Here is a 22,712-nt window from a genome sequence, read left to right as displayed (position 1 = left end):
AATTGTGTTTGAATGCTTTTACATATAATATAAAAACTTTTTTTTTTAGTAACAGCAAGGAATCTCTCTTGCAGGATCTAAGATTTTTGTGGATAGGCGCAGGATAAAAATGCAAGAAAATGCAGCACCAGGTGGGAGTGGGTTGCAGGGCAGGACAGGAGTGGGATTAAAAATGTCCCATGCAGCGCTCTACTTGGCAATAAATTGCCCATTATTTTAGTTTCTTGCTGATTTAATACAATACCACTATTAAGCAAAAGCTTTTCATGAAAATCTTGCAGTACAAGGACAAATAAGCTATTACAGGTATGTGGGAATGAAAAGGGTAAAATTCACACAATTTACCTACAATTGGTATTTATCTGTTGAATCAAATTACATTTAAAGCACTAAGGAACCCAAAAACTTGACAGCAAGTGAGAAAGCAATATTAAGGCTACAGTACGTTCAGCAGGCTATAAGACATTAAAGAATTCATATACAGATATGGTTTGAACTGATTTCAAAGACAATTTTAAAAATTCATTAAAATATTCATTTATTAACAATATATTTACACATTTTCCAGCTCTCAGTCAACCATGATGAATGTTCAAAGTTAAAAAACCAGTAAGCAGTAACCACAAGATGAAAACATTTTAAACTATACCTTATACACAATTTATACAAAGGAATACTTGTTTAAATAATACAACTGGACACAAAAATATACATTTTTAGAGAAATTCACATCAGTAACTGTATAAAGCTCTCTCTCCTGTACTAGGGTCCTGAAAATTTAGGACTAAAACATTAGCTCTGTAAAAGTAAAAAGTTACTAGCCAGTCTTGAAAGGCCACTATATAGCACACTGACATTTTCAAGGCTATCAGCTTATATTTCAGTTTGTGTATTCAAGTTTTGAGGTCCTTCTGATTACGCAAACATCAGAAATAGTGGTATAAACTGTATTTGAGAAAGCAGAGTTTTAGAGCCAATATTAAAATCTTGTAGGTGCAAAAGACCCACTAATTTAAATACTAACTGTTTGATACTATCTTGTACTCCAAAAATTAGGAAGAATTAAAGTAATGCACTTACACACAACTTTTACTGTTCAGCAAGTGTGCTCACCACGTGATTTTGTATTAGTATAAACTTAAAATAAAACCTCCCATACAGTGATTTTAAAATGAAACCAATTCACCTTTTCCTTACTTGAGTGCATTTACATTAAGGCTTTGTACTATCTGACCCAAAATTTTACAACATAAAATGAATGGGTCCACAAATATGCTAGTATGTCTCATTGAGACTTAGCATGAAGAGAATTAAAGCTTTAGACCTTAAGGAAATGGACACAGGGACACATGCTGATAACTTGAATAGGTTTTCCTTTTTGTCTCAGAGCTAGGATGAAAAGGTTAATTATATTAATAGTATGAGACCAGTGCTTAGTTTGTTCTTTTTAAAAAGTTAATTTAATTGTAACATCTTTGGAGAAATTTCCAGTTCCTGTCTGTAGTTCCTACAAATTTCATGCAGAAAGATACATTTCTTAAGATGTTAAGAAATTACATTTATGTAAATGGAATGTGTATCCAGAACTAGAAACAAGACCTATGAAATATAAAAACGTTTTTCTGGATTCTGTCGTCATACATTTGTGTCTTGCAATAAAGGTTCTTTGGCCTCGCCAGGGGCCTGTGGACTGTGTGGATGACCATGACTGCCACCGTGTTTTTTCCAATTGCTGGACCGTGCATTTAGATTGGCGTGTTCAGGAATAAACAAGGCAACAAGCAAAGCCAGCAGCACAGAGCATGCTCCAAACAAGAAAGGGGGTCCAGGAATTATGGAGTTCTGAAAACAACAAAAACACTTATTTTCTAGAGGAACCATTAAGTAAATCCATAGTTCACAGACACTGGTTGGTTCACATCAGGCTCTGTACTTAAAAATAAACATATTTTACAATTTCATTAGTTTAGGGCACAATACTCTTAATGAGTGGGCTATTTCAATACCCAGCCCTACTAAACCTTATTCATAGATGAATGATAGTCATTCTCAAAGGATGAGGGAGGAAACCCAGAAGAGGAGAAACCTATTAGAGGAGTTTCTCTTTGGGTGTTTTTTAAACTGCAGAATTCTCTCTTCTAACTTCACAGGAAACGTGCCACTGCCTAGTTGTCTTACCTGCCAGAAATACAGACTTATAGAATCAAACAGCTGAACTGCTATTTCCAGCCATGTAATTAAAACTCACTGTAGCTACAAGATGAAGTATAGGGCTGGTCTTCACTGCCCTGTTAACCTGAGGTATAACTCAAGCTTTGTCCCTAGCCCAGCTCCTTTGAAACATACACAAATCTCTAGCTTGCCAACCCATCAACATTAACAGCCACATTTAAACAGGAAAAGCCAAGGTACTAACTACTATTTAAAAAGTTAACCAAGACTGTGAATTAAACAGAAAATACAAAAGCAGAAGACTACCTCCTTCACCCGTCTATATTCTGTGGTAGACATTACAATGGTGCAGTGTTCACAGACCTAGACACCATAAGAAGGCATTTAACTATACAAAAGGGACTATGATCTAACTCGCTCTGCTTATTTTCTGTCTCAGCCAGAAAGTTACTTTATTTACAGGATTTCATTCTATGGTTTTACTCTTTTCATTCATGCACTCGTGATTTAAGCATGAATACTTCAAGTAAATTGAGTAAATCAACCCCCCCGCTCCAGTCAAGTGTAAATAAAGGACAAGATCTTCAAGCTTTGTCTTTCACCACACCATCAAAAAGACTGGCTGACTTGTAGACTTATTTTGCAGCAGTAAATTTTAGATAATTTATCTTTAAAAATAATAACCTATAGCTGGAAGGACCAGAACTGGCACTCAATTGCTTCCAAGGAACAAAGAAGTGCATAGGCTGGTATCTGACCATAATGGTAATTTCTGCCTCCTTTTAGGCAGAGACATATCGACAGGCCAGAACGTTTTCCAATGTCAGATAAAGAGGAGAAAGTGGCAAGGCCTGACAAGAAGCGTGCCACAAAGTATGAAAAGAGCAAAGCATATTCAGCTTTTTAGTATCCAGTCTAAATCACGTGTTTTAAAATATTCAATAGACTTAAGATACAATTCTGGACACAGTAGTACCAGAAAAAAATATTGACAAGTTGAAGAAAATTTAGAGAAAAGCAGAAGTTAACAGGCAAGAGAGACCAGCATACAAGGAAAGAATCAAGAGATGTGTAACTTGGTCAGAAGACGGAGAATAGGAAAGTGTTTAAAAACATGAACCAACAGGGTTCTTTTTAGGGTGATCCAAAGGAGCAATGGGATTGATTAATCAATGAAAAATTTAGGCTCAATATCAAGAGGATTGTCTTAATTGCAAGAGTTATTAGACAGGTCAAGAGTCTCACAATAGAAGTGGCTTGAGAAGTCCCTTTGCTTGATTCATTTAAAGCTGGACTGTCTAAAGCACTGTAGAATGTGTCACAGGGCAGCGAGATGAACTAGAATATCCAATTTATTCCCCCTCCACCCCTTCCAAGATCTAGGACAGAGGTTCTCAAACTGTGGGCCACGGACCACCAGTGGTCCGCAAGCTCCATTCAGGTGGTCCAAGGATAGTTCCCGCTAAGATGCGTGCCTGCACACAAGAGAATGAAGGGCCACCCACCTAATTAGTGGAGCTGCACAGGCGTGACTCTACTAATTAGGTGCCTGGACCCTGGAGAAGATGCATATGTAAGGTGAGGTGGTGGCCGGGGGGGGGGGAAGGGGCGGGAGAGAGGAGGAAAGGAATTTGGGACATGCAGGGCTGCGACGGCCAGAGAAAAAGGCAACTTTCCCCAACTCAGGGGCTGCGGCAGCGGCGGGGGAGAGACCCCTCTCCATCCCAGCCCCAGCTCGGGGGCTGCTGTGGTGGGAGAGAGAGGGCACATCCAATGCATTAGAAAGGTAAGACTACTGATATTAAAATGAGTTGTGTTTTTTTTAATATAGCACTTTTATCCAAAGTGCTTTACAATAGTTAGCTAATGGTACAAACAACATTTGGAAAGATCATTAAGTGATCTGCTGAGACCCTCAACAATTTTCAAGTGGTCTGCGAAAAAAAAAAGTTGAGAACCACTGGTCTAGGATTGTTCTTTGCTGCATTTCTTGTAACTTATAAATAAATAGGAACAATACCTGTTCTGAATGGTGTTGTGTGGCCACGTTACCTCCCAATTCAGTTTCAGTCATTGGGAGTTCATTCAATTCTACATGGAATATGTAGAATATAAAACCATAAAGTGCTGGTCCCAAACCATTACACAATCCTCGAATTCCTGTTATCATCCCTTGAACAACACCTAAAGAAAAAGGCATTCCATGAAATTAAATGTATATACAATGAAGACTATTTAAAATGCTTTTTGGCAATTGTCTAACATGCAATGGAGCCTGATTCACTTTTTCCCCATGCTGGTGTAAACTAGGAGTAACTTCACTAAAATCAATCGGGATACATCACTGTAAGACTGATGTGAGAGGAGAATCATGCCTACACCAGAACCAAAACAATGAGGAACATTGGGCAAGACAAACTTTATGTTTTAGTCAGAGCACAGCATTTCCTATGCCATACTGACCAAGAGACTATCAAATCTGGTATGTTGTCTCTGACAGCTATCTATGTCTCATGCTTCAGAGAAAAGCAAAAACATATTACTGGGGCTCCTAGACACTACAGTAATAATAAAAAAATGCACCTGAAGAATTGAGTAAATCCATGCATAGTGGGAGAGAAGAAGAATTGAAACATGATCAGCTGATGTACTGAATCAAGAGAAGTAGTGATGTAGTATTATGCTACCTTCAATGCATGGGTTTTCCCTATGCTAGACACACTCATTATTCATCTGCCTCGTTTGAAGAGTATAGCCCAGCTGCCTCCAAACAGTCCACAGGCCTTGAGAACTACCACTCTTCTACAGTGAAGTTAAAACTACACTAATGTTTCTCATTTACATTAACATACTATTATGTTGGCTAATTTGTCCTGCAAAGTAGCATGGAGGTTAAGGATAATCCTTGAGTACCAGTAAGACAGCATTGATACATCTGGTGCTAAGGTGGTCAGAATAGCCCTATTTTGACCATTCCTTAAAATTAACAACAAGAAGACACATAAAACATACCCTGTTGATCAGCATCAGCAGTTCGTGAAACTAGTGCACTTACTGCCGGGAACGTAATACTAGACATTGCTGCCACAGCCCCTGCTGCCCACATCATCCTGAAAAACATAAGTGTTAAGAGAAAGAATCAAGATACAAATTCTGAATTTCTACCTTCCATATAACTCTTATTACAAAGTTTAGAAAGAACTGCACACACTACCCATGCAATAGAGAAGTCACAAGTTAATTATCATTGCTTGATTTCATACCTATCAATTATTCTGAATTTAACAAATGGTGTAAAATAATTTAAGAGATGATTAGAAAAGTCCCCAATCCTTGCAAAATCCTGATGCTTGCTGGGATGCATTGATCATGTATTTTGTAAACTCTCCTCCCAAATTAAGAGGAGGTGAACATCCAAAAAGCGAACTTAACTTAGTTTTCCCCGTTAGGTCACTGGTATGTTAGCATGTGTAAAGGGTGCAATCATGGGGGTGTGGGGGGAGGGAGAAAGGAGTGCTACAACTGATGTAAACTGACATCTTGACAAGTCAATGCAGTCTACTACAAGCAACAAGACCACCCCCACCCCCCAAAATTAAAAAAAAAAAAAAAAAGAATTAAGAAAATCTGACTGTTAGAGGAAAGAGGACAAAGCATTTTTCAATGTTGTTTGGTGTCCATTTCCTTTTAGATAAAAATATCCATGAACAATTTTTGGTCTTATGAAGATTATTGGCACAAGAGATTGACGTTGTTTAGGTCAATCATACAGTACAATATCAAATTCTTGGTTTGGAATGGTTCACCAGGCAGTGTTTCTTTGACTGCACCAAGTATAAGCCAATTACATCTTTTAAAAAAGGTTCCATCTTAAGAGGAGACAAAGGACGCGTTGCCTATAACCGCTCATGTAAAACTGATGCATGTAAACACACACACACACACAAAACACCTTTGTGAATGTTTCTTTATTAAGTAGGAAGTAATTTAAAATCTTAGTATGTCAGTTCATTAATTCAACTAAAGTGAAATGTACGTACCAAGGCTCCGAGCCAAAACCATACCATGCAAGCTGTAATATTTGAAATCCCAGACCCAGTAAGATGGTGTTTTTATTTCCAATGGACCGCATAAGTAAACTCAAAACTACTGTCTGATGGGAAAAAGAATGTCATATTTTAATTGTGAATACTCACGTTATAAAGCAATACATATAAAACGTTCACTAGTTTTGACAGAAGCAAAGTAAAGTTCTATGATGTAGTATTTTCTAGACAGAGACTGAAACATGTAATAATGGAGAGAGATATGTGAAGAGATTGTTACCGTGCTCTTGATGTGCAACAATTTAGATTTTCCTTGAGGAATCCATACACTGGGAATATTATTTAACCTGCCCTGATGACTTAAACAAGCTATTTTTCAACCCAAACTAAGCTTAAGGAGAAGATTGAATCAACTTCTAAGAGGTTTGGGAGTGTGGCTAAGGAAGGAATAAATTAAGGTTAAGGCACTAGACCAGGGGTCGGCAACCTACAGCACGCGAGCCGATTTTGAGTGGCACGCAGCTCCATGCTGCGGTCGCGGTCCTGGCCCCCAGCCCCACTCAGCCCCCCCGCCCACCGTTCTCCCCTGCAGGGGCAGGAGGCAGAAGCTTGGTTCTGCAGCAGCCAAGCTCCCCCCTCCCCGCTTCTTCCCCCAGCATGGTGCTTTGCTGCTCCTCCTCCTCTCCTTCCCTGCTCCAATCAGCTGATGGCCCTAGCAAGGGGGAGGGGGAAGAGCGCAGCATGCACACAGCTCCGTAGAAGATGCAGAGAGAGGTAGGGATGGAGCCTGGGGGCAGGGCGTGGAACAGGGCATATTCCTTCCAGCCCCCTGCCCTGAGCCGCTCAGGGCAGGGGGCTGGGAGCACCCCCACGAGCCGAGCACCCCAGCCTTCTGCCCTGCACCTCTCAGCCCTCTGCCCTGAACCCCCCCAACACACACACACCCTTCTGCCCTGCATCCCCACAGCCCCATCCCTCTGCCCTGCACCCCCCAAACCCCCAGCCCTCTGCCCTGAACCCCCCACACCCCAACACATGCCCTGCACCCCCCCCAGCCCTCTGCCCTGTCCCTTGAACCCCCCCACACATCCCAGCCCTCTGCCCTGACCCCTGAAACACCCCCCCCACACACACACACCAGGTCTGGGGTCCCGGCCGCAGGCCCTGCTCAGCCCGCTGCTGGCCTAGCGAAACAGAACCCCAGGCTGGCAGCGAGCTGAGCAGGCTGGTGGCATAAGATCAGCATTTTAATTTAATGTTAAATGACGCTTCTTAAAAACATTTTGAAAACCTTGTTTACTTTACATACAATAGTTTAGTTATATAATATAGACTTCTAGAAAGAGACCTTCTAAAAACGTTAAAATGTATTACCGGCACGCGAAACCTTAAATTAGAGTGAATAAATGAAGACTCGACACACCACTTCTGAAAGGTTGCTGACCCCTGCACTAGACTACAATGTGTGATGTGGATTATATTCCCAGCTCTGACAGATTTAAGGCAGTCTCAATGTCTGTGCATCACAGTTCTTCCACAAAATGGTGATATTTTTCTACTTCCCAGGATGTGAGAATGAATTGTTTATGAAATGGTCAGACATTAGGTGAAGGGGAAAAAAGGAAGCCATATAAAATGAGATCAGAATTCAAAGCATCTCTTTCCTTTTCTATTCTAACTTTCTGAAACCAGATAGACTGGGTTCCTGGAATTACAGGTACAGGGATTGTCATAATATTTAGCTCTCACTTGAACCCATTATATTAGTGAAATGTATAGATCAATAGTCACCTGTGCAATAATGGAGAGAATCCCAAGAACTGCTATAAAAGCTGCAACACTTTCAGGTGAAAATCCCATTATCTACATTAGAGAAGGAGTAATTTGATCATTAAACTTCAAATGTATATTGACACTTTCATGTTTTGTGACATCATTGGAAAGAATAAATGGAGCAACCAGAAAAATGCTTAATCTGAAATAGAGGAAGACATCCCTGATTTTATTCAATCCCATAATCTATTGAAACCAACATTTATCTTGCATAAAATAAAGAGAAAGATCTAGTGCGGAACAGAAAATAACTTCTATAATGGAATATGGAACTTGAAAGAAAATTGACCCCATACTGTAAGAGACTAAAAATATTTTATCAGCTAACGAAAGCTAATTTTAACCACTGCAATGTAGTGGGACTTGTACTTCAAGGAATAATTCAAATGACTAAGAAACATGAGAAATATTTTGAGAACAGATTCATCTCTTTATTAACTATCATTGTAACTAAAAGCCACTATCAACAGCCATTAATCATATTGACTACCCATATATTGCTGAAGTAATGTAACAAGTGCAAAGAATACTCCCTTCTATAAATTTAGTTTTCCTTATCAGACATTTCTTCATATGCAGGTTCTTACCTGTCTGAGGTATAGGAAGAAGCTGGAATATTGACCTGCCTCCGGGAGGTAGGAAAGAAAGACCGTTATGCAGATTAGCAGCACTATGGAATCTTGACCCACTTTCTTTAGTGACTAGGACAAAAAAAGACAGCTATAAGGTCAAAAGAAAACATCTACTCTTCATCATTCATAAGCAATGATACACAAAATGAACACTGAAAGAGGCAGATGCCCTTTAATACATACATCACTGTTAAAACATGTCCTTCAGCACATGCTAATCTGCATTTGCTAATCCCTGCTAAGCAGCAATTTAAAGTTACTCACACCCTTCCCCAATAAACCTAGGAACTCCTCAAACAATTTTTTTTAAAACCCAAATTAGGGATAATTACTATCAGTCCCATTCCTGACTCAAAAGCAGTACAAATCCAAATCTGCATATATCAAGCCACCACTCCATACTTAAACATTTAAATAGCTTACTGCAAAGGGATCAGCCTGTTCCCAAGAAATGGGTGCTCCCCATGATGCTGGCCTCATCTTCTCGGGCAGTGATTCCGGTACAGCAACAAGAATAAAACAAATATCCAACAAAGCTATAGCTGTAGCTAGGACCACTACCAAGCTGTTTCCATAGACTCGACCAAGGTAGGCACCAATAGCTGGGCTGGTAACTAAACTTGCTGCAAAAGTTGCTGAAACCTGTAACAGGCAAAAGTCAGTATGAGAATAAGTTTGCCAGTAAGGAAGATCAAACTTATCCAATCTTTTTTTCTGACTTCACTTTCAGCACCTTCACTTCCATAAACTTAGTTACAAATCACCCTAATCAGGTGGACAAGTTCTGAACTAATGTACAGTTCTTTTCTCTGGCACTGCAGCAGAACCAGATTTCAGACATCTGAAGTTTTTAATGAAAAAAAATGTGGTTAAGTGGGGCAGCACTGTATAGCCTTGTGACTGTATGAAGCTTAATTGGACAGATCAGAGATCTGATAAGGGGGGGGGCTCTTAATAAATCACAGAGTTTACATTATATAGTAAAAGTTGCATATGCAAACAAAATGGAAAATAGCACCATCCTGACAATCAGAAAAGAATGGAGAGTAAAGATTATACAATGGCCATTTTAAATTTAAGCTGACAAGACATTCAACAGAAGATGCAGAACTGGATAGTAGAACCAAGTTTCCATTTGGAACAGTGTTTAAAAAAAAAAAAAAATTGAGTGGCCAAAATAAGTTTATAGTGGAAAAGATATCAACTTTGAAAAGCTTGTGTCTCCTGCAGCAATATGACAAAGCTTCATTAAGAGAACTCTAGTTGTTGACCCTTACGAGGCTTAAAAGGTACAGAGGAATTAAGTACATACCAGCCCATAGGCCATGCTTCTTTCATGTTCTTGGGTTATATCTGCTACATAAGCAAACACCACTGAGAAAGTCACTGCAAAAACCCCAGAAACAGAGATAACAGCGAAATACCACCTGAGGACAAAAAGAAATCAGAAAGAGAAGAATAGCTCAGTGGAGCTAAACATAACTAGCAGTGATTCACAAACTTCTGAAACACTTCCAGACAGATTAAGGTATCTATGATTGTCCAATTTATTCCTGACAAGTAATTTAAATATTTATAAAGTCAGTATGCATGTGTCTTTATATGGTTATGTAATCTCTCCAGTGTGCACTGAATGTATAACAGAATTACCTGCCATTCTACAAAAAAATGCTTTGTTGGTTAAATTAGGATAGTTCATTACAGATCCTCCAACATTAGCCTTAGCCGTGAGTCCACAGACTAGCAGTTATTTCCATTCAAAATGCATGTTGCAAAATATAAACTGTTAAACAAATAGCCTATCACCCAGGAATAGGGATCAAAATGGAGAGACCACAAAAGCCCTTAAGACTAGATAGCAACTTGAATTAGCCTCAGATACAATATGAACAGTTGACTCTCAGGCTACATCTACACTACGGGGGGAGTCGATTTAAGATACGCAAATTCAGCTACGTGAATAGCGTAGCTGAATTAGACGTATCGCAGCCGACTTACCCCGCTGTGAGGACGGCGGCAAAATCGACCTCTGCGGCTTCCCGTCGACGGCACTTACTCCCACCTCCGCTGGTGGAGTAAGAGCGTCGATTCGGGGACGCGATAAATCGATCCCCGGGAGGTCGATTTCTACCCGCCGATTCAGGCGGGTAGTGTAGACCCAGCCTCAGACCTCTATCAGTGCTAAGACCTTGTCCTATGTTATTTCCGATTTATCTTCAGGAGCAGTACAAATTTGAGACAATTGTGAACTAGCCATTAGCCTAGGGACATTAGACTCATGAATGGAGGCGTATCAGACTACTAAAATTCCAGCTAGTCAAAATTTGCTGGATTCTAATATTTGATAAGCAAAACTATAATAAAAAGCTGCAGCTACTTTTTCAGTACCAGTTTTAATATTACACACTAGTGCTTAAAGGTATATGCTAGTTCTGAAGACTATTTTCAATTCTTAGTGACTATTTACTTAGTACTGAAATGATTTTGCTGAAAATTACAGCCAAATAAAGATATGCAAGGATTAGAGAGACATTCTACGAAGGTACTGGGAAATATACTGTATAAAATTATACTCAACTATTAAGTTATTGACCCCCAAGAGGCTTAAAAGTACAAGCAATATATCAGCTCACAGGCCATACATCTTTCAAGTTCTTGGGCTCTCTGCTACATAAGCAACCACCACTAAAAAGTCACAAGTCACTCCAGTACTAATGACTAGCTTAGAAGCAAGCACGGGGCTAAAAGTCTGGAGATCCAAAATTCTAAGCCTGGTTTTGAGGCGTTCAGCAAGTCACTTCACCCTGTATCAGTTTCCCCAACTCTGCAACAGATTAGTACTTCTGCACCTACCTCACAGAGGTGCGCTAAGAATTAAACAACATCTGGTAAATTAACTGGAATACAAGTGCTATTATAAATGCTACGTTATTAATTACGTACGGCAAGAACACACTAAAGACAAAGCCATAAATAACTATGCTTGTTACTAACCATGGGCTGATCTTCATTAATGGAATTGGTGCACAAGTGAAAAATACTGTTAAGAGTAAGAAGGACTTTCGTCCCCAAACATCAGAGAGCGCACCTATGAGGGGGGCACTGAGAAACGATAACAAGCCCTGAAAAGTAAAAAGAAATTTTAAATAAAAACAAAGAAATGAAAGAAAATAGAATAGTTGAAAGATTGTTAGAAACTGACTGATTTTGTTTTGCAGATTAATGATAAATGTTGGCTATATGGAACAATATGTCAAGCAATATCTTCTATGAGTATCCTTCATCCCCCTTTTCCACTCAGCAGCAGTTGCCTGCAATTTGAATTTTACTATCCCACAGAAATTCAAAATGTGAAATCCAAATGCAGTCAACATGCAGCTTAATAAAATGCACTTTGCATTTTTATATGCTGTATTTAGGAGAGATACCATTTTTCAACACATTGAGGACATGTGGTCTAACAATCAGAGCGAAGGACTGGGTGTCAACAGGTATCTTGCATTCTTATGTGCTGTGACACCAACTGATTGCGTGATCTTGGGCTATTCAACTGGCCTATTTATTCCTCAGTCAAACCAAGTAAAAATTTTAGCAAAAGCAAGATCTTATTAAAATTAAGTGCTGCATTTGAGCTCTCTGTGGTAAATTTACCCTCACACTTTATTCACAGCTTGAAAGCTATATTGGAAGGCTCTCCTTATTCCATTTAATAAAGCATCAGCACTCATGTACCCTTTATTGATTTATTTTAAATTGTACTCAATTATTGATTTAGACTGAATTTTCATCCTACCTTTACTCCTTGGATTAGGCCATTCATTAGAAATGTATGCTTTGGGAAGGTTTCATGTAACACCTATGAAAGAATTCTGTGCATTACATACTGCATTATCCATATTTCACAATACTCAATATGAATACAGACTCAAGGATTAATATATCTGAGGCATATTATACCAACAATTAATATAAATTACAGTAAAATCCACCATGAAATTCATAAATTCAACATCAATAATCTCATTGTTAAATAGTTCACTACAGACATTTACATAGTAGACTACACAATTTCTAATAGTAAATTATGCTATGCTTCTTACTTTCCAGAAATAAAGGCACCAGTGGATAAGCTATAATGTTAGCACTACCACTGCGGGTCAGTAAAACTAGGAAAGAACAATCTTCAAAATCACAGTGTGTTTTCTCCACTTTTTACCACATAAGACTGGCGAAAATTTCATTAAGTTTGATAAAAGTATCATTCCTACTTCAATGAAGAGGAATACTGTTGTAGGATTTCCTTATTTAAGGAAAGTACACAACAATTAGGACATGCTGTACTTGTGTGATAGACTGGCTCAGATACCAAATAAACACTACTTAAAAGGACTTCAATATCATGGAACACAAAACTAGTACCCCAACAACACAGTAGATACTGCATGGTGGATGAATGTACTGCTCAGATGGCTTGAATACACTGTTTTTTTGCATACTAAAGCCTCAGCTACACCTACAAATTATATCAATCTAGGTACAGCGCTCAGAGCTGTGCAAATTTCGTGCCCTGTGCAACATAATTAGGTCAGCGTACCTACATCTACAATGGGCATTAGGTTGACTGAAGTGTTTACAAGATAGGAACATTAGATTAAGGCTAAACACACTTTTTTAACCTTTAGATTTCAACACTGTAGCCATGTCACATACTCCCCCCAAACCATCACTTCCCTAACCAACAGAGCTATGCTGGCAAAACTTTTAAATTTAACCCTAACCTTAATCTCTGTAAACCATGGTGCACAATTATGGCATATAAACAAGAACAAAAGTTAAAAATTTCCTTATATTGCAGTTTATCAGGATACAATATCTGTCCATACACTTTAGGGGTGGTATCACACTTTATTTCAGAGAAGTTAAGTCATATCACTGACTGTAGCATAAATGAATTACTTAGGCAGGAGTGAAAACATGTTTACAAAAGAGAAAGTTTCTGCTTGCCATCACCTTGTTAATTACCAAAGGTTCGAAAGACAGTACAGACAAATTAAAAATAACTCAGTAAATATTGTGTAAGAATGACCAGGTTCAGTAATGATCCTTTAAGATCAAAGTCACAAAGTTCTTAAAATTGGGACTGGAATCCCACACATTCCTAGATCCTACTCTTGTGCTCAAGATAGGCCTCTGTCTGTGGGGGTGACAGGAATAGAAGGTTTGAGGGTTTTTTTTTTTAAAGTATTTCTTCTCAAAAGTGTGCAATTAGCATAGATTACATATGTTGATATGTGGCTGATATCAATAAGCCCAACTCCACATGGATTGTTTAATCTTGACCACATTCAGTAACATAACACACAAGATGTTCTTCCAAGTGTGAAGTTCAGGCCAGCTCAATTCCACCCAAACTTTATTTTCAAGTTTAATGCTGTGATAATACTGCAATTAACTTAATATTTTAGCTTTTTTTTTTTTTTTTTTTTTTTTTTTTAACTTTTCATGCAATACAGAAGTTCATTAACCACATCACTTACCACCAAAGTAGGTGCTGTCAAAAGTCCCCAAGCAAAAAACTCCAAAAAAATCACTATGACAGCATGGTAGACACTAGGCGAACCTATTCCTTGAGGCTAAAACACAAAAACAAAAAAGTTGTTACTACAGAATATTTAAAAAGCTGCTTTATTAATGAGAAAGTTGTTTGAATGTTGGTTTATAAGCAAGACATTGTTAAGATGAAGTATGGTTCAAAACAAGCTGTTTCAGGAATCTGAATAACTGTCTTGCATATGGTGAAGCATAATGAATGACTGGAAGTGTCTTAAAAATCAGCACTGTACAAACTGCAATGCCAATTACCATAAACCTCCATGTATAGAGAAAACTCTGAGGAAAAATGACTTCCCTCTAACAAGATTCCACTATTTGAACTGAAACTCTTTTCTTGAGGAATTTCATATCTTTTTTTCCTCAGGGAAGGAAACAATTCAGTTCACATAGCAATTAGAAGTCAAAAACCAAGATTTAATTATTTCAAAACTCGCTTATTTTCGCACTCAATGCCACATTCCAAATCCTGATTAACTGGCTTACCAACCAACTTTGGTTCTTACCAAACAGTGCTTCTATTAGTAAAAGCTTGTGTCTGACTAAATACAAAAACTTGTTGAAATAAATTATCTAAAACCCACATGAAAGAAAATAAATTCACACAATGGAAAGCCCACCACAACTTTAACTTGAGACTAGTATTAGAAGTTTTTCCCCAAATGCTGCGGAAAACAACAAATAGACTCAATATGTACATCAAATGTGGGACAGAGTTAGAAATGTTTCTTTATATTATTGTTGAGTTAAGCTAAAAGTGGCTTCCAGAAAAGGGAATGTATGGAGATAGAAAGTTAAATGTGGAAGGGATTTGGCGTGGGGAGAGAAATCCTGATTAGGCTTAGATACTTTATTACATGCTAAGTCAACTTGCCACAGTGCATTACTACCCATGCCAGGAAACACTGGAGAATTATTTCACAACAGAATGACATGAATGACCTGCAAATTAAAAATGCTACACAAGTGGACTTAAAAAAAAAAAAAAAAAAAAGTCAAATGCTTTGCCTCAACACCTACTCTTTCAACCATTAAGTGAGACTGGAGAATGAAGAGGCAATTCACATGCCTAGTGTGTTCATATGACTAAATACAAACAGACAAAGATTTGGATTTAACAGTGCTCAAATCTTATGAGCTGTTCTTGCAAAATTTCTGCCATCTTGAGATTTCTGCCACTCTAATTCAGCTATTCTTACAAGATTTTGGCTCCATCCAAGCCAGAAAAGTAAACTTTCTGGTTTTGCATCAGGTGAATTGTAACCAAAGCTATAGGAGCAGCTACTGGAACTGGTAAACTGCACCCACCACCCATTGAATTTGAACAGATTTGGAAAAAAGCTTTGTTTTGACCCATCTCTAATAAAAGCTTTATATTCTGTAATGTTTACTGGAAAACATGTTTCAGAGTACTTTTAGTACCATGGTTACTTCTGCCCTTTTCTTTTTCCTTCCCTAATTACCACACACAGGCCCAGCATATTCATAAATATTCTTTTGCTACACTTCTCTGTTTTCCAATGAGCAGAGATGACTTTACAATTTTGTAAAGGGGCCAGAGAGCAGCTTGAACTCACAGCACCACCCATGCTTGCAGGAGCTCCAATGCCTGGAGGAGCTCCTCTAGGTTTCACTCCCATCACACCCTGACTACAGTACAGGATCCAAAGAGTAAACTTCTGTAACTACCACGGGCAACAAATATTCTTTTCCCTCCCAGGCTACAGATCAGCATCAGACTTGCTCCTGCACAATGGAGCCTCCCTCTCAGCTGCTATCTCTGCTTCCTCACTGTACCAGGGAGTAAAGCAACAGTTGGCAGAGTGGGGGTAAGAGAAGTAGTTACCGGCAGCTGCTCAGCAGACAACCACCTTACGACCCCGAGAGTCAGAGGTCAAGAGCTTTTCCAACATTTCTATTATGGGCAAGGCATGAAGAAATAACAGTTTCTCTCTACCCCACTGACACCTTATCTTGGGCAGGCGAGAGCAGGTCAAGGAAATAAATCAAGGACTGCATTGAAGAGCTTCACTGCTTACAGCAGTAAATATTTTTAAAGAGATGGGGGAAGGTGACTACCCTTATCTGCCACTGCACAAGCCATAAGATCATTTAGCTGGATCTTTGTGCTAAAATGATCAGCTATGAATTAGTGCTGAAATTTAAATCAATAGGCTTAAGCAGTAACAGACAACTGAGTTGACAGGAAGGGAGCTAACTTCTTAGAGCTACCATATCAGCTTCTCTGTCTACTGAATGAAAAGACAATACTACATTTAGAATATTTTTGTTGTAACCACAAGTACAAGAAACTTAATTTATAAAAATGCAAGTTTTAACATTCTGCAGAACCTTGACTGTCATGGGATTTGATTAATACATCAAGTAGGCCTGGAGTCTGAAAATGAATTACATAAAACACTGTAGTAGTATGCATCAACTAAGTGTGAACAAACTAAAGGAGAAAACACTAAATGCATTTCAAAACAGCAACAACATTTTTACATCTTCCACAACAGAGATGTATTTTAGCTACAAACATTAAAGCCTAAAGACAAAAGTGTAGCTAAATACTCAAGTTATAACTGGGATCTGACACTCATGGTAGAAGCAGGTGTTCTTTGACTTTATCTATTCCGAGCATGGCAGTTGTGTTGGGACAGGTGGTGCACTAGCTGAACTACAGAAACCCCATCTGCCAGGTCAGATAGGTGTCTTTCTAGTCCAAGAGGATTTTGTATTATAGATCAAGCCAGCGATAAAATAAACTTATATGTGGATCATAGCTAGAAGATACTTCTACTGATACAACACTGTAAAAACTCTAAAGCAAGGACAACTTCAAATGTACAATCATAAAAGCTGAGAATCCACTTGTTATTAATATAGTTTATAAACCAGAATAAGTTTAGAAGTAAATTACAAGAAAAAGATTTGAATTCTCCTGCTCTAACTCACCCTGTCATACCTAAGTATCATAGTTCAAATTTCCTTTCACCAGTGGTAATATATTGAGATATACCTATCTCAAAGAACTGGAAGGGACCCTGAAAGGTCATTGAGTTCAGCCCCCTGTCTTCACTAGCAGGACCAAGTACTGATTTTTGCCCCAGATCCCTAAGTGGCTCCCTCAAGGATTGAACTCACAACCCTGGGTTTAGCAGGCCAATGCTCAAACCACTGAGCTATCCCTCCCCCCCATTGTCTGAGAAGAATGAGTATTGTACATATGATATGAATTGCAATAAATCATTAGAACAGGATGAATTAAGGAGAGGGTCTGAACTACTATTATTGCCTTCCTTTGATGAGTCTACATCACAAGTATTTTACTAAATGTATTTTGTATTTCATTTATTTGACTATGGCTATTTAACAACTGTACAAAGGAGGATAGCACTCCGATAAGATCTTTATCGCAGTTGTACAGGAAGTCTACCTGCAGTCACTGCTGTAAGCATCCTCTTAAATTTAATCAGGACTATGAGTTATAAGAAATCAGGTTTGACTGATGTTCTGCTATTACAGAGTACATAAGAAGCCACATTATTATTCCAAAAGACATTCCTACATATTGCCACCATACTCTAGTCTTTTTACAGAAAATCTCGCTGAAATTAATGGTGTAGGTACCTCTGCACCTTGTTTAGGAAAGTATATACCCCCACACTCTGAAAAGAGATTTGTGAATGTGCTTGGATAGGAAACCCAATCACAAAGCTAACATTGGGCTAGTGTAGCAGAACTGGAGAGGAGCACAGGGGAACCAGGGTAATAATGGTTTCAATCACTAGGGATAAGCATATACTATAGTAGACCTACAGACCTACCCTATCATGCATTTGAGCCACTGACAATGAATTCTTGCAGAGAAAAGGACTACTGAGTTTCTTTGGGGCTAAAAAAATTTCAAAATGTAATGATTTTACCCCATAAGTAATTGATAAATTTAAATATGCATATTTAATTTTTTTTTATTTCTACTGGTCCGCAAATCAGAGAAATTCAAGGCCCTTTCAGTTTACCTGTTCCCCAAAATATTTAGCATGTCAGGCAAATGAGGAATTGGGGAGGATGAGAATAGAACTGAGGGCTAATTTATGGTGTTTTTTTTTTTTTTTTATGTCTACAGCGTGATCCATGCATCTAAGCAGTTCTTGCTGCCATTATAAATAACGTAGTCTAGTATAACAGCATACAGCCTCAACAGGTCATTAACTCACAAAAAATAAAAAGTCTGAATACTCTTTCCCTACCTGGGTTTGAGAATAGGCACATATTTCCACAAACAGATCACAAACCAATATCTGTTGTCTAATGACTTCCCAAACAGTTGCAGCCCTGTTTTTTACTCCATGTTTCTGTACATTTGAACTCAATGTATTTTCAAACGGGCTTGCACTCAGCTTTTAATACCGGTAACTGACACTGAAGGCACTATTTAAGGTACAACTGGATGACACATTAAATCTTTCTCCTTATCCCTCGAGGCAGTTCATCCAAAAGGAAATTAGAAGAATGGCACTTTTGTAATAACTCAATTTTTTTCCAATAAGAAATTCTAATTTCACCAGTTGCATGAACTAGTGGAGCATAAAAAAGTTACTCTGTCTGTATTCACTCACTATATTAGTCCTGTAAAAAACGTATGTGCCTACATGTTTGTAACGCCATAAGTTTTTACTTACAAACTACAGTAATATTGGTCTTTCACAGTAGATATTTATCAGTAAATTTGAACTTGCTTTGCCTCCAACCCTTAAGTAATCTAGACAGTAGCTCATCAAGTTGATGATGGCAGTTCTTGGCTGCTTATACAAAAGACCAGCAAACTGATGTTTTACCTTTATTTGAAGGACCTATCTTAAAAGCAATAATATGATTTTAATGCATTTTGAAAAGATATCTAAACTACACGAGTAAAGCAAGACATACATTGTTACAGTTATTTTGACCAAGTTATACCTCTCTCATAACCGAACTATGCTGCTTATAGATGTATTTTTTTAAAAGCATCTATGGCAACTTCATTCAATCACTAAGTATTCCAAGTTCTGTTAGATAAAATACTTAACTATTTGTTGGGAAACATTTTCATCACACTTCCAGTGAACTGGAAAACCTTACAGTACTACTTTGATACAGAAGTTTGTCTCACACTTACCCACCTATTCTTTTTCAGAATATGGAAGCCGAAGAAGACAGAACAAAGACCAAAGGATCCCATGATGGCGATGCACACACTGTATGGGTAAAGCACATCACAGATGGGCTTTTCACCAACAGCAGAACCACATCCTACTTATTATACTCAGAACTCCCTGCTCTATTCTACAATTGTTTACTGCCTGCCATCATCCTAGGCCATTGTGAAACCAACTGCTGTCTGAAAATGCACAGCAGTTTTCTAGGTGGTATTTCCTTTCAAGATTAAGAGTTTAAATATTATCGAATCCATAAATGCGGTAGACTTACACATATCTACACAGAATGGTAAATGCATGGATTTAAGTAAAGTTACTTTATATTGAGTCTTGACACAAATGCTCATTACTCATAAACTTACTACTTGAGAGTAAAGGCAAATCACCATACTAGGTATAGTTTAAAAGTATTTCTTAAATAATCTAACAAATGATGACCAAATGGATGCCAATAAGATAGAGAGGAAACACTTGATAGCACGGAAACCTATCATGAAATAATGGCAAAAAAACCTGCACCAGCCCAGAATTCTTAATCCCACATGAGGCAGCAGCAAAGAACATAGTTTTAGTCCCTCCCACCCAAGGCTGCCAACTAGCCCCACCAGGGAAAAAGTATCAGAAGTTCTTTGGGAACAAAATTCCTATGCCCAGTCCACGTGCTACCTTCAGAACACAGCATGGGCCCACCTCTGGTAGAAAGCAACCAGAGGGAGTGGAGGCCAAGTTAGGCCTCAGGTAAAATGTTCATCTCTGACTGGACATCAGAGGCATAAGCCCTTGCAACAGAAGAGTTTATAGGGTAGCTTCTTCCTCACAGGTTCCAGGTAGCTCCACCTAGAGCAGGGCTTCTCAACCTTTTTCTTTCCGAGCCACCTCCCAACATGCTATAAAAATTCCATGGCCTACCTGTGCCACAACAACTGTTTTTCAGTAGATTAAAAGCCAGGGCCAGAGTTAGAGGGTAGCAAGCAAAGCAGTAGCCTAGGGCCCCATGCCATAGGTGGCCTCGCAAAGTTAAGTTGCTCAGGGTTCGGCTTCAGCCTGGGCAGCAGGGCTCGGGATTCAGCTTTCTGCCCTGTGAGTCTAACGCTAGCCCTGCTCTCTGGTTGGTTTATTTCAGCAGACACCCTGAAACCTGCTTACAGCCCCCCCAGGAGTCCCAGACTCCTGGCTGAGAACTGATGAAATAGAGGATCTTCCCACAAACTAGCAAGTAGAGACAATGTGGCATTGTCTCCTTTATTACCCCATTAGCTAGCGCCAAACTTCTGTCCCAGGTTGACCTGTTTCAGGCATTGCCCTCAAGCCAGGACCTACCATGCCAACAAGGGTTAACAATTTGATAATATTTAAAAAACAGGACACTTCAGGAGCCATGCTGGAATCCTCCCTGCACCTCTTCTCCCCCCCCCCCCCCCCCAAGCTCTGCCCCACCTCTTCCCTCAAGGCCCACCTCCATCCATTCCTCTCCTCCCCCCCGCAGAAGAGACTCTCCTGTGGAACTCAGCTGGAAGCTGGAGCCACCCAAGGCAGGTAGAAGGCAGCCCCAGTTGAGTAGGAGCTGACACAGGTGATGACTGGTGCCTCTTCGCCTCCCCCACTCGCAGTAACCAGACTTTGAGGGTCCAGTCAGTAGATCTGACCAGACACTATCAGGTCCCCTTACTGACCAGACTTTCTGGCTGAAAACCAGGCAGCGGGCCACGCTGCTGCCAACCCCAAACTCCCTTACAGACCAGACAGATTCTCTGGGCACTTAGGCCTCAGGTGTCCACCTCACTGCGTTCGGCTTTTCAATGGCCCTCCCCCGGTCCGGGGTCTAGCTAGACTAGCCTCACTTTGCTAGGTCCGCCCCTTTCCAGGCCCAGCTCACCGAACCCCAACGCAACATGTCTCATCGGCTCCGGGCCAACCCCCAGACCTCACTGCACCGGCCCCATAGCACTGCCCCATAGCAAAGGCCAATCCCCTACATACACCCGGGCCTCACCTCACCCCACGCTCCCTCCCCCTGCTTCACTGGCTTAACCCAGCGTCCCGCACTCCTCCAGGCCAACTCCTTCCCTCCAGCCAACACCTCAGCCGGACCCTCTCAGCCTGCCTCGCCCCGGCTGCCTTAGCACTCCCCTCCGTGCCACAACCAGCCCCCGTCACGCCCCGAAGCTGGCGCAGGCCCGGCCCCACCCCCCAGGCCTCACCGTGCCGCCGTCCTTAATGATGATCTTCTTGGCCAGCATGATGCTGCGGTTCACGGCCCGTTTCTTCTTCTTCCCCCCCTGGGTCATTTTACCATCCTAGGGCCCCGGGGGGGGAGGGACACGTTTGGCGGCGAGCGGCGCGGGACCTTCCCCAGCAGCCAGGCCTTCGCTTCGCCGCTCAGAGCCAGCACCGCCGCCGCTCACGGACCACACGCCGCCATCTTGGGGGACAGCACCGGCCACACTCACATCACGCGATCCCCCGATTGGCTGAGTGGGGGCACGTGGGCACGGATACCCCGCCTCCTCACGAGCTGGAACGAGGCAGCAGGGCGGGAACGCCTGACGGTGGGCGAGCGCTCTCCAGCCCGCCAGCCGCTGGGGTTTTCCAGCTCTGCGATGTTCCAGGCCGGCGCCCCAACTCTCCGCCGCCGCCGCCGCTTCCGGGTGGAGGGACGGCGCTCAGCCCCCGCAGCGCCTCCCTGTCGCTCCCCACCGCTGCCGAGGAGGGTTAACCTGCCCCAGGCAGGGACGACAGAGTGCCCCTCTCACCGGGCTCCCTGGGGCACGGGGCTTGCGCCCTCCCCCTGCAGCTCGGCTGTAGCGACACAGCCTGTTGCTAAAAGCTGGGTAGTGCAGACAAGCCCTGAGGGTATCATAAACCGAAGGGGTTGGGCCAGCATAGCTCACAGATTTTTGTCCCTCATCCCCACCACACCCGTGAGCCAGGACTGACTAAAGTGGCTCCAAGGTCCTTAGTCTGTTTAAAAGAGCTGCAAGCGGGGGCGGGTTTCATTGTCCTGATAGGCATGGAATGGTATCCTTTCCCCAACCCAGGTTCCCATTAAGCTTGATTTGTGTATAACAGACAAGGAGAACCACTACACTTATTTTTGGACATCATACTGTTGCATCACCCTACCCAAAGAACTCTGTGTAGCTCAAAAGCTTGTCTCACTTGTCAACACAAGTTGGTCCAATTACAAATACTGTATTTTCTCACCCTCTTTGCCC

General features: G+C 40.6%; 1 protein-coding gene across 3 annotated transcripts; it reads right to left on the bottom strand.

Moving 5' to 3' along the window:
- Positions 1-214: 214 nt before the first annotated feature.
- MFSD14A (major facilitator superfamily domain containing 14A) lies at positions 215-22,319 on the bottom strand. 3 transcript variants are annotated; one of them, XM_024107345.3, is made up of 13 exons: positions 21,699-21,974; positions 19,462-19,536; positions 14,221-14,316; positions 12,477-12,539; positions 11,678-11,805; positions 9,996-10,110; positions 9,107-9,325; positions 8,639-8,752; positions 8,010-8,081; positions 6,213-6,325; positions 5,185-5,282; positions 4,193-4,356; positions 215-1,842 (listed from the first exon to the last, which is right to left on the bottom strand). In XM_024107345.3, the coding sequence occupies exons 4-13, from the start codon at positions 12,501-12,503 to the stop codon at positions 1,636-1,638; spliced, it is 1,257 nt and encodes a 418-aa protein (XP_023963113.1). In that variant the 5' UTR covers positions 12,504-12,539; positions 14,221-14,316; positions 19,462-19,536; positions 21,699-21,974; the 3' UTR covers positions 215-1,635. The 3 variants fall into 3 exon arrangements, with proteins under 3 accessions (XP_023963113.1, XP_005300971.1, XP_005300970.1); XM_005300914.5 differs by having other exon boundaries at positions 19,458-19,536; positions 21,699-21,947; XM_005300913.5 differs by lacking the exon at positions 19,462-19,536 and having other exon boundaries at positions 21,699-22,319.
- Positions 22,320-22,712: the final 393 nt, after the last annotated feature.

This window comes from Chrysemys picta, chromosome 8 (genome assembly GCF_011386835.1).
Source record: "Chrysemys picta bellii isolate R12L10 chromosome 8, ASM1138683v2, whole genome shotgun sequence".
NCBI lineage: Eukaryota > Metazoa > Chordata > Testudines > Emydidae > Chrysemys > Chrysemys picta.
This window is presented reverse-complemented; position numbering and strand designations above follow the sequence as displayed.

Coding starts and splice junctions, on each gene's coding strand:
- MFSD14A (XM_005300913.5), bottom strand. CDS start 21,785: ATGACCCAGGGGGGGAAGAAGAAGAAACGGGCCGTGAACCGCAGCATC. Junction 10,111..11,677: donor TTAATGAAGATCAGCCCATG/GTTAGTAACAAG, acceptor TTTTGTCCTCAG/GTGGTATTTCGCTGTTATCT. Junction 4,357..5,184: donor TGCTGATGCTGATCAACAGG/GTATGTTTTATG, acceptor CTTTTTCTTTAG/GTGTTGTTCAAGGGATGATA.